This window comes from Trachemys scripta, chromosome 5, assembly GCF_013100865.1.
Source record: "Trachemys scripta elegans isolate TJP31775 chromosome 5, CAS_Tse_1.0, whole genome shotgun sequence".
Classification (NCBI taxonomy): domain Eukaryota; kingdom Metazoa; phylum Chordata; order Testudines; family Emydidae; genus Trachemys; species Trachemys scripta.
The window spans coordinates 94,097,103-94,110,167 of NC_048302.1; the positions used below are offsets into that span (position 1 = coordinate 94,097,103).

General features: G+C 40.6%; 1 protein-coding gene across 1 annotated transcript in view; it reads right to left on the reverse strand.

Moving 5' to 3' along the window:
- Positions 1 to 11,583: 11,583 nt before the first annotated feature.
- Positions 11,584 to 13,065, reverse strand: part of GRXCR1 (glutaredoxin and cysteine rich domain containing 1) — a 65,198-nt gene continuing 63,716 nt past the window's right edge. Inside the window, exon 4 of the mRNA XM_034772289.1 lies at positions 11,584 to 11,848. Coding sequence (XP_034628180.1) covers positions 11,669 to 11,848 — 180 coding nt within the window. The 3' untranslated portion in view covers positions 11,584 to 11,668. The remainder of the gene's footprint in view (positions 11,849 to 13,065) is intronic.

Here is a 13,065-nt window from a genome sequence, read left to right on the forward strand (position 1 = left end):
GGAACTTCTTGATGAATGTGGTACTACAGGCAGAGGAAGGATATCCGAATCTGTGAGTTCCTTGCCTGACCATACTGTATATACACTTTTTCACAGATACTATGTGCTGCTTACACTGAGACTCTGGAACTTGCTTCTGCACTTGATCTAAAATAACCCAAATTTGGTAACCAGGAAACCAACCTGCAAGGCTCTGAAATCTCCTATTGCTTGGCAGATGGACAATAACAATATACCTAGGTGAATTCCACTTTCCTGCTTTTCACCAGACCCTACCATTCTCTTTCCTTGCTAGATACAAAACACAAGCCTTAAATATTCTGTAAGAAAAAGGGCATAAGGGACATGATTTTTGGTGGTGTTAACTATGAATTTCCTTGCATTGGATGGAAATTGGTTCAAAACAGGATGTAATCTGGAAACTAGGAATGACCCCTTCCCAACAAAATTGAGGAAATTCACATCAATGCTAGAAATATTAGTTCACTGTTTATGGAGGGGGTTTTGGTTGTTTGTTTAAACAGCAATTTCAGGGCCAAAGTTAATGATGCAGCCCTGGAATGGCAGAGACCTGAGTCTCTAACCCTTCCCTCACGCTGCTCTTTAACCCCGGGCGCAAACAGCCGGATGCAGCCCTAACCCAGTGGCTGTGGGGTGAGGAGGGTTGGGTCGAGGCACGCTACGGAGGGCTGGGCACTCAGTGAATAGTATTGGTTCACTGTTCTGGCTCCATTAAACCACTGACCAAAGTATCAGCATAGGTTGGTCTGATTTGTGTGGCTGAAGTTACATGTCAGCACTCTTTAAATGCCACTTTTGTGGTTGTTATTACTTTCAATGAAAGTTTGATGTGATTATTGGCCTTGGGTTGAAATAGACATTTCCAGTAGTTTAAAGGCTCCAGTAGGTTCACCTGGGATAATTAATGTCTTATTATTGAAATTAAACATCTTAATTCAGACAGTCAGCACATTTATTTCCCTCATTTTCACTAGAAAACAGTGAATGATAGATGTCTTGTATCAAAGGCCTTTTTCACAATTCTGATCGTTTGAGAGCTTTGCTCTTCTATAAAATTTTGTTTGGGACACAGAACATATGTTTAACTATCTCAGATGGATTGCAACCACAGCAGAAATCAGAGGAATTACACAAGTATATAAAGAACAGGACAAAAATCAGTGGAATGAGATTTAAATTCAGATAATGCAGTTTGAAGGGAAGTAGCAAAGAGTAACAAAATGGGAGATCACTGGTTAGAAACCAGTAATTGAAGAGACTAATTTGTGGATTCATAGATCCCAAGGCCAGAAGGGACCACTGTAACCATCTGCTCTGACCTTCTGCATAACATAGGCCACAGAACTTCCCCAAAATAATTCCTAGAGCAGATCTTTATACATCCCAGGTTCACATTAGCTCTTTTGGCCACAGCATCATATGGGGAACTCATGTTCAGCTGACTAGCAACCATGACTCCCAATATTTTTCAGTCACTGCTTCCCAGGATACAGTGCCCTGTCCTGTAAGTATGGCCTATGTTCATTGTTCTTAGATAATAGTGGACATAATCAAATTACTGTGTTTATGGAAAAGTAAAGGGTTTATGTAAGGATATTCCTTCCTGGTTTGGAGTGCGGGGGGTATTTTATCAAACTTATATAAAAAGTAACACTTAGATCTGTGTGTACAGTTTGAGGCTCTTTGCCGTACAAGACAATGTTCAATTAAAGGAATCCAAAGAACTAGGGAGTCTGATTCATGAAGACAGGATAAGAAAACTTGTTTAGAGAACAGAGAGAGGGGCTAGACTGCTCCAGTCCTCATGGCTGAATAGGGGAATATGTAGGAATAAGGCTCCACCTCCTACTTGGCTGTGTAGAACTATAATCCAGGTGGGCTCTAAGCATACAGGGGAGGTGGGAAAACAGTTTCTGCATTCTGTAGATTCCTCCAAGTATGTGTGGAGGAGGTGAAGATGGGCAGAAGAGGAGGGAAGTTGGTAAAGCCATGGGTCTGCCCTCTATCCACTGACCAGAGACCTCGCTGGGTGTATAATAGTTGAAGCAGTATGTTCCCTCCCCCAGAAAAATAGGTGGTTCAGATAGAATTATACTTTAGAGAGGTGTCTTTGGGGCACAGTTCCTTCCAGGTGCTCTTCCGTTAGTGGCACAGCTACCCGCTGCTTCATACTCAGCGCTGTGTCTAAAGGCACTATCTAGTGCTAGCTGACATTGGTGCAAAGGTTGTTCCCTGAAAAGTACGTGTTCTCATATAATAGGACAACTTGGCTGTATTGAAAGATTTTTACTCAAGGAAGTCCCAAAACTCTCAAATAGCAGGAGGCTATATGTTAGGATCCAAGGGCAATAATGTATTATTGAGCAATAACGTATTATCATGTCTCAGTTTGTCCCAGCTCTAGCCTGGCATTAATATTAGACTAGCATAAATGGTAACATATAATTTATCAGTTGAGGGATTATTATTTTTAAAATATTTTAAAATAGTGGGGATCACAGTCATGCTTTTCTTCCATACCAGCCGAGTGCATAGGGGAAAGGATACAACATCCATGGACAGGTAGCATTATCAAGTAAAGATTGGGGTAAACAAAATACATGTCTAATTTGGTACTTACCTGGTGGAACTGGCATGAAAGTAGGGTTTCCAGTTCAGCTTCACCGTTGCACTAACTGGCTTTTCAAGATAAAAAGTTAATCCGTTTTCATTCAAGCTGTTACGACAACTGCATTCTTGTTCTCTTTCTAGATTTCAGACTTCTTCCTAAATAGGACTTAAAAGAAATGGAGTTAATAGGACTCATGTTAGTGTTCAGAGTTTAGTTGTTATGAGATGGGGGCACTCTCACTTGCCAGCTAATTTTGGTCCCACTCTCCGTAGCTCTCTTCCAGGTGTTTCAGCTTCAGGTAGCTATGTGTTAAATAGAACAGGGCCATTTTATAGAGTTTTTAATGAGCAGCATGGTGGTGGTTCTGAGCAAAGCTGATGTGAGCCAATGAGAATATGACCCCTGCTTCTAGCAAAGATTGAAATCTCTAGCCAGAATAAAAGTTGTGTCGCTTTTCATCATCAAATGAAAACTCAAGGCATCATCTTTGTGAATTCTTGCAACATTTTCTCTGGAAAATTACACCATATGTGAAAAATATTGTATGCCATATTAGCTTATGCAAAACATCTTGGGACATATATTGAACACTGCTGGTTTAGCTCTGGTCTGCAAGCTGCTTTCCATATGCCCCTCTTGCAGTGTATCCTTTGACCAAATTTGTACAACTCTATGTTCTTTCCACCAGCACACTTGCAAAAGTGTCCATTCTGCAGTTAGAACAGAATCTTTATGAAAAGCTTCTCCGTGTTCCTTTATTGTTCTATTCTTGTTTGTAGTTCATGGTTACATTCTGGGGTGTCAATCAGACCAGTGAGTGGTTGTCCCTATTTGCCCTGTAACCCCAAGTTCTTTAAATGCTCTGTGGATGCAGCTCTGTGCCTGGAATGTGCACAGTTAGCAACAAGCGTGCACTCTGCACAGCACATGGACATGACGCTGAGCCTATACTCTGACATCAGCAGTTTGTCTCTTGTAGCAACATAGTCACTCCCTGTTTTCCACCAGCTTTGGTTACACCTGGCAAGATGACCCCAACACCACACCCCACCATCTCCCTCACCATCCTGAATTTTCCCAAAACCATGTGCTCTGAAATGTCCAGCCCTTTCCTGGACCACTCAGAGGAATAATAAGGTTTGTTTGCTCCTCTAAAGAGACAAGTTGCATAGTGTATCACTATATCTTGAGTGAACTATCACTTCAGTTCAAACAGAGCACTGAGTTGGTTTAGATTTAAAGTAAAATAAGTTTATTAACAAAAGAATATAGGACTTTAAGTGAGATCAAGTATAAGGAATAAAGTTAGAAAGGCTTGTGAACAAAAGTAAAAATATGCTTTCTAGTGACTAAGACTTAACAAAACTAGTCTTGGTTCAAGGTAAGAGTTTCACCACACTACCTTACAGATCACCTTGGTAACAACACTACCTTAAACTCTAAGGGTCTTTCACAATAAGCTTTTGGTAGCTTTTTCACTTTCCATATAGTTTTTAGATTTTACCCTATAGCTCTGTCATTCAACTATAGCACTGTATTATTGTATTAAACATAACATGATGGTTGTGTGTCTATAAAGAACTTCTAGGCACAAAGCATATCATAAGGATAAAAGAGGACGTTACTTTACAGCTAGCAAGGTTTGATTGTTAGCTTACTTTACTAGCTGTTACAGTTACTTAAGTCTCGTCTGCGAAATACATAAGCAGCATCTTCTGTCTGATGTGTTTTTAAAGGCCTAGATCTGAATTAAGCCAAAATCCTTGGCCTACGTGTGGATGTGCATTTTATTATTAAGCGCCATATATTCTGTCATTGTAAGCTCCCCTTATGTGTTGGGGGGGTGGGGGGCTCAAGGGGGCACTATGGTATGTGAAGTATTATGCCTCCCAGTACTCCTGCTGAAATGAGCAACTCCACACGATCCCTAATGGAGGTCTGCATCTAAAAGCCATAACACAGGATATAAATTAAAGTGACTAGTAAAGCCTAGAGGAAGTCAAAGTATATGGGCAGTGGAACAGTTGCTGTGAATGCAACTTGAGCCTGATTCATGAGACTCTGGCTATTCCAGATGTGGGTTTTCCCTGTCAAGATGGTGTCAGCCATGATGAATTATAAGGAAACTGGGATGTGTGATCTTATTATTATTACCTTCATGAGGAGGGAGAGAGTGGAATTATTACTTTTTGTGTTTTTTTATTTGCAGACCATTATTAATTTCACTTCTAATATCTTTTTCATAGATGACACTCTCAACTGAATGGGGGGGAAAGCCCATAATATGCTCCCAAATGAATTTTTGAGGCTTACAGGGAAAATTATATTGGGCCAATAAATTAAATCAGTCAAATTAATAACAACAAAATGCATAAAACCATGAAGGGTGGTTATTTTCCCCCAGTCACATGAAAGATCCAAATAACTCATGTGTCGTCATTAAAATTTTTCTCCTGTAATTAAAGCAGAGAACAGTGGTCCTTCATGGATGAGGCGTTCTACAATAGTCAATAGAAATGGCTTTTAAAAAAAATCTCCTTAAATCATTGCATGTAAAGGCAAGTTATTTGCAATCAATCAATGGCTGCTTACAACACAGATGTATGTTTCTGAGCATGTGTGCTGAATGATAAGCAATAAAGTATTCCCATCAGCTTATTTTACTGCTGTTAGTATAGAACTTGAGCGCTTGCTTTCATGGACATGGCATGTTCTTTTGTGATGTTATGTACAGCAAATGTAATGATTACTGAAAATTATTAATAATGCACAATAAAACAGAATCAAACATTGCTAGTGTTAAATAAAATATCATCAGACTTGTTACCAGTCTCCTCCTGAGAATAGCATTTGCAGTCCATTTATATTTGGTGTATAGTTATGACATGATAAACATAAGTTTGGTAAATAACACCAAGTGACAAGAAAAGTTTTTGGTTTATTTTCAACTCATTGTTATAAAACATACATCCAGGACCAGATATTCAAAGGTGAAAAACTCTTACAAAAACATTTTGTATGGAGGCATGTACCAGTGCATCCTGATCCATCTGGGTAGACCCTGGCAGTCAACTGCAGCCCTGTTGATGATCAATGGGTATCTGTGCTGGCTAGCATGACATTATGTTCCATTTTGACCGGGACAGTCCCCTTTTTAAGCTCTGTCTAAGACGTCATGACTCTTTTGGCAAAACTGAGCATTTTTCCCATTTGTTCTTGCCCTATTGGGGTCCTGAGGAATGTTAGAGCAAGAGCAAATGGGACAAATGTCCAGTTTTGCCAAAAAAGTTGTGAGGTTCATTAGGGTTACCATATTTCAACAATCAAAAAAGAGGATGGGAGGAGCCCCACCCCTGTCCTGCCCTAGCCCTGCCCCTGCCCCTTCCACTCCCTCCCACTTCCTGCCCCCTCAGAACCTCCAACCCTCCCCCCACACACCTTGTCCCCTGACTGCCCCCTCCTGGGACCCCTGCCCCTAACTGCCCCCCAGGACTCCACCCCCTACCTAAGCCTCCCTGCTCCTTGTCCCCTGACTGCCCCCTCCTGAGTCCTTCCCCACATCCTAACTGGCCCCCTAGGACTCTACCCCTTACCTGTCCCCTGACTGCCCCAACCCTTATCCACACCCCCACCCCCAGACAGACCCCTGGGACTCCCACGCCCCATCCAACCACTCCCCACCCCCTGACAGCCCCCCCCAAAACTCCCGACCCATCTAAACCCCTCTGCTCCCTGTCCCCTGACTGCTCTGATCCCTCTCCCCACTCCTGCCCCCTGACAGCTCCCCCCAGAACTCCCAAACCCCCCCCCGCTCCTTGTCCCCTGACTGCCCCCTCCTGGGAACCCTGCTCCTAACTGTCCTCTAGAACCCCACCCCCTACCTAAGCCTCCCTGTGCCTTGTCCCCTAACTGCCCCCTCCTGAGACCCCCCCCACCTGTACTCTGCCCAAAACCTTACACCCCCAACCCCCAGACAGCCCCCCCCGAACTCCTGACCCATCCAACCCTCCCCATGCTCCCTGTCTCTTGACTACCCCCCCGAACCTCCCTGCCGCTTCTCTGACCCCCGACCCCCTTACTGTGCTGCAGAGCAGCGCGCTCGACAGCGGGGGAGGAGAGCAGGGTCGGCGCTCCAGACTGCCGGAGGCCGAGGCGACGGCCAGCGATCTGTGAATGCAGGGCGGGGGGAGGGAGGGAGAGGAGGGGAGTGGTGGAAAGGCTTTGGCTGCCGGAGCCCCATGCCAGTGGCACCATCCGGCCGGCTGCCCTGTAAGCCCTGCACGCTCTGTATGTGAGGGGGGAAGTCCGGACATTGACAAATTCCCCCCGGACGCTATTTTTAACTGAAAAAAGCCGGACATGGCCGGGGGAATCCGGACGAATGGTAACCCTAGGTTAATGATGTCAAGAGGCCAGCAGCAATGGCAGGCAGCTCATATTTTCTCAATGCAGCTAGGTGCGGAGGGGGCAGGGAAGGAGGGAAGGAGGGAAATCGGAGCAGAGTGGGTCAAGAAGAGGTACAGTGCGGAGGGGATAGGGAAAAATAGGAGAGAGAAGAACTGGGGCAGAGGGTTTATAGCCACTCTCAGTGTTCTGTTTTCACTTTAGGGAAATATGGTCACCCAAGTGCTGGCACAAGATTCAGCTGAGTAGATCAGAGCCTTTTTGTTACTGGTGGCCTAGTTAGCACTACAAAAGTAATTTTTCCTCTCTTGATATTCACCCCTTCTTGTCAACTGTTCAGAATAGGCCACTTCCACCTTAATTGAATGGGCCTCGTTAGCACTGACTCCCCCTCCCCCCAACTTGGTAAGGCAACTCCCATCTTTTCATGTGTTGTGTATATCTATATACTGCTTACTGTATTTTTCACTCCATGCATCTGATGAAGTGGGTTTTAGCCCACGAAAGCTTATGTCCAAATAAATGTGTTAGTCTCTAAGGTGCCACAAGGACTCCTCGTTGTTTTTGCTGATACAGACTAACACAGCTATCCCTCTGAAACTTGGTAAATGTTGGTTTTTAATGGTAAGGTGTTTTTTTTTTTTTTTTAATCACTCATCTGTGTTTTTTTTTTTTTAAGGAATTAATAGCAATGTACCATGTAGGAGCTTTGTTTCTGGGTTCAAAGTATATCCACTGACAATTTGCTGGAGCATTTCACCCTGAAGAATTTACACATATGCATTCAAACCTCAAGTCATTAGAGCTACATGCAGCAAAATGCATTTTTGTTGCTAATTGGCTTTTAAAGTTCTTCATTTTCAGGGAGATGGGTTGTCTTTTAGTCAAGACAAAATATGGTGTCTAGAATCGTGAAACAAAGCAAGCAGTGAAAGTCCTACTGAAACACTACAACATGGCTTTACTTTAGTGAGAACTTATTGTATTTCATCAATCTTTTAACTCATTTGAAAGCAATTTTGTAAAGTAGCACTGATAAACCCTAAGCACTAGTGTCTGAGTCTGTTCATAAAGCTTTTCTTCTAACAAAATTACTTCCTGATTCATCACCAAGGAGTAAAAGAATGCAGGAAGAAAGAAAAAAATAGAGTTAAACAAAAAATATTTCTTATAATTTTTACTGTTCAAATTGTGGCTGGATTACAATGTCCTTTACTATCATCTCTAAATAATTTAAAGTAAGCTGAGCAATCTAAATTCTTTCTGCCTAAATTATTTAGGGTATAAATGTTTCCCGTTGAATGCTTTTGTGGTCACATTATGTGTCGCGGTCTTAGTGAATAAAACTATCTTTAATGCAATAATACAAAGGCAGTGGATAGAAATAATACATGAAGTGCATACTGTTATTTTGCTTCTCATGAAAATGATAAAGCACATTTCTGAAACAAAATTAATTTCTTATTTTCTTTAATAAAACCCAGAGCCTCTGGAAAAACTTGTAGGCCTTTTTGTTTTTGTTTTTTTATTTTTGCACCATATGAAGTCAAAGGAAAAAATATTGTATTTGACACTACTTATGGCAAAACTAGCTTTTGCTCTCATGTTTCAAGATTTATCCAGACTTTTTTAATGTAAACAATAGCCACTGTACAGGTTGACAAATTACCTCCCTCAGGGAAAGCATACCGTTTGCAGCAAGAAATACAGCTTGATTTATATTGGTTTATTTATTCCTTCCGATTATTTATTTACATACTCCCATTTCTCTGAAACCCTATTACCCAAACCTCCATATTATCTGAATTCCCTTCCTCATCCCCCAGCATGGATATACATGCTCTCCATGGGGGACAAGGAAGGGATTTGGATAATGTGACATAATAGAGCAGAGACCTGCCCAAGACTGCATGAAAAGACCCCCCTGCAGCTGACTGGCTCCTGCCCTCTCAATTGTCCGAATTCCCAATTATCCAAACAAAATCCTTGTCTCCCATGCTATTCAGATAATGAGGAGTATACTGTAAACACATCTGGTAGTAAAACTTTCCTTTCCAGCTGCACAAAGAACCAGTCAGGAGGGTCTGACCTGTGATCTAGCCTGGTGTAAAAGAGGACTGTAACTCCTTTGAAGTCAGTGGTGTTATATTGGTGCAAAACTTGGGCAAGTCAGAATAGAATCATGTCCTTTGTCTAGTTGTAGAAAAATATTGCTTAAAACGTGGATTACAAGCTCCAGGGCTCAGGGACTGTCTTCTATGTCTGTAAAACACCATGCATATTTATGTTAGTACCACCAAATCTTTAGCTGGTATAAATTAGCATTGGTCCATTGGCTTCAGTGGTGTTACACTGCTTCACACTACCTGAGGATCTGGCCCAATACCTATAACAAGTAATACACAGTATATTTTTACTTATTATCAAAATTACTCCTTCCTTCACAAATTATTTCTCTTGGTATTTCTCAGGTGGGCTGACTACAAGGAAAATCTATTTGGATTGAACGGACTGGTAATTCATGGGAAGACTGGAAACGCAAACATTGGCTTGCACAGTAATGACATTTTATTGTAGGCATTTAAAACATTTAGAACTTTGTTTAATTTTTGTATCTCTATTTCTCATGTTTTTATTATGTTCTTTATCCTCTCAAACTATTTTACAAGTTTTAAAGCTTATTTTTCTACCAACACATCCCCTTTTGCTTTCCTCGTTCAGTCTTTGCAAACAAAATCTAGTGAAACTTGCCTTTCACAAACATGCAAGGGAGCTACAAAAATGGGATGCTTTGCACAGACAATCACTTATTAAAAGTGTAGCAGAACTATATTCAATAAGTTTGAGGAAACTTATGGAGAGTTTCTTAATACAGGAGATTATCAGGGAGCAGATCCTTACCTGGTGTAAATGGTCACCACCTCACTAAAGTCAATAAGATACGACAGTTTATAATAGCTGAAGATTGGCCTCTGTAATTTATTTTGGGCAAAGCAAGGCCCATTTTTTTTTAGTTCCTGAGTATCTTTTATAATAGCTACACCAGGGCTGGAGGGAAAACCGTTCTGGTTTACAAAATAATATGAGGCTTCCAAATTTGTTTTTCTTCCTATAAAGAACAAAGCCAAGATATTTTAAAGGCTTTCAAAAACCGAGGAAAGACTTCCTTTAGCATGATGGTTTGGATACTAACTTGCGTGTAAAAAAACCTAGGTTTAAGTCCCTTCTCCCTATCAGAAGAACATTTCAAGTCGAATAAAACAGCTTTCTGTGATGAGGTAATACCTTATCCAGCTCTACTTCACATGTGCTATTTCTGTGGAAGGATGGATCATCAATATAAAGTGCAGAGTAAGATCTTTTCATCTGTGAGAGACTTTAGGATTTTAGTGCTATAAACCAACTTGAAATATTTTTTGCTTTTTTTTAGTAGAAATTCCCTTTTGGAAGGAGTTTGATTATCCAATACACATCCTGATAATCACCGTCCAGAGTGTGCTCATAGTCTATATCCAGTGCTAATTAACAATTTGACAAAGGATGTAAAGAAGCAGGATTTCATTCATCAGAATTCGCAGGATAATGAGTATCAGCATATTCTTTAATATCATTCCATTTCCCATTAATCCAACCAGTTCTTGTGCATTAGCCACTAAGAGAGGCTGCCTCTTTGTGGCAGCATAACATACAGATAGGACATAGACTGTATAAGGGGAAATAATATGCAAAAAAGTTTGCGCATTTGCCGTTCACTCTCTAATAACTCCAGGCCACATTGCATTTTGACTACTCCTTGGAGCAAATCCATCTGTCCTGCCATACAGATGATCCATGAGAAGGAAGAGATTCTTTGTTACTAAGCCACAAAAGCAGAACTCTCATTCTAATTTCTTATACACCCTGTAGTTTGTAAGGCTTTCGTGTGACCCCAAGTTATCACTACAGTATGCAGCAGATCAATACTTCTTTGTGATGGTTTAGAGATGATTACAAGCAGAAGCTACAACACCAAATATTTATATAACTTTTTTAAATGAAACTAATTTGGCATTTATAGTAGCAGGCTAAGGGGAGTTAATGGTTCAAGAGAATGTTATGGGGTATTTTACATATATGTTAAATTTTAGCCCAAGTGAGTTGTGACCAAACATTGACAGTTCAGTGAAATGCTATGCGGAAAGAATTGTGGTCTAGGGCTAGTCCACATCACAAAATCACTATCATCATTGGCAGTCTGTGCAGAAACTATCAAACAGATATGAAGTCTAAACTTCCTTCTGATGGTTTCTCCAGGTCAGGAATGAGGTCCTTGGGTGGGGCAATGTGAGGAAACGTGTGCTCCTGCTGCTAAATCTCCTATGTGAATAAAGATTTCAGATCCAATGGCTGTCAATCTAGTACCTTTAGTGAGCGCTATGTTCCCTTAAGTAGCCTATACTCTCCCTTTATTTAAGACTCAGTGCAAATGACAGCCAGTGGCCTGAGCTAATGGCTTCAGCAACTGAATCAGAAAAAGTTTATTACAAATAAATTTTATTGATTGCATCAGAAACATGGTCGCTTTTAAAAAGTATATAACAAACTGCTGTGGGAACATCATAAAAGGAGGTTCTACATGGGAAGATGCCATTCTTAACTTGCACAGCTCTTGCAGCGCTGTAACCCGTTCTCGTTGCATGAGGTACACTTGAGGGCTTTGAAAGAGTCTGTAAAACAGTTCCGAAATACTGACATCTTGCTCCCGTGGCACGCTGAGCATGGAAGGAAGCCAAAACCACCACAGGAAGGGCATTCGTGGGGATGCTGCACTCTCTGCACAAAGAAAAAGAAAGCAAGAGAGGAAAAACGTTACTCTATTAATGACTGTAAGCTCTAGCATAATGAGGATTCCAAGTCGGAATTCACTTTGCAATATCTATTCTAGGAAACAGCAAAATCTGAACACTGAAATCTGGTTTTTGTTGTCCTACTGCCATAGAATCTTGCTTTATCTGTCTTTTCAGGTGGTAAGAGCAGCATTCAGTGATCAGCCAAGTTTATTACAAGTTGGTATATCTAACGTAATGCTTAATAGTTTGTGTTTTCATTTGCCAAAAGAGTTAGCCAGGTTCTAAATATTTTATTGTCTAGTTATGATCTATTAGGTAACTTAACTGGCCTGTTCTAAATTCTGGGGTAAGAAACAGGGGTTTTTGTGTTTATATTATGTATGGTGCATATCATTATAGCATGACTTGTATAATTTCTCATGTTTATGTTTGAATTGTGTGATTCAGCATTTGACAGTCGCTCATATCTTAAAATGATTCATACCATCTAAGCAAGGCAGAACTCTTTGGAAAACAGGTATATTCAAATCTAAGTATTGAGGAGATTATCGTAGGCTTTAATTGTAAAAGATATATACCAGCCATGGGTCTGATTCTTCTCACATTTGTACAAATCAGGAATAAATGCCTTTTAAATCAATCGTTACACTGGGAAAACTGGTCTGAGCAGGGAGAGAATAAGACTCAAATCTCTCAGTTGTTCCAGAATTGTTTTAATAATTCTGTCTTTATTTTCTTTTTCTTTATGATGCATTAAAGAGATTTAAGATGCAGACTTAAATCTCTTTTGATGAAAACATCACCAGTTAATTTAATGATCATCCTGGAGTTTTACATGAGAGTAATGAAATATAGCAAGTACTTACAGTAGCACAGGTGTATGGGCTTTTTAGAGCTGCTGTGTTGAGTGAAGGCTTTTAGGGCTCATTTATAAAAGAAAGCCAGTTATACAAACAATCCCTGTTATTATTTCCCAGAGGTATCATACATAAATAATTAGCAAATTATGCTAAAACGTACAATGAATATGCCACTTTTTTGTAATATTATCAAACAACGCAACAGAAGTGATGCAAAACTGTCCAGAAAAATAGTTGTCTACTAGTAATGCAGATCAATGTGCATATCCACATAAAAAGTGAAAGGATGAGGAAAGGCAGATCCCTAGCTCGTATAAATTAGTACAGTTCCCTTGAAGTC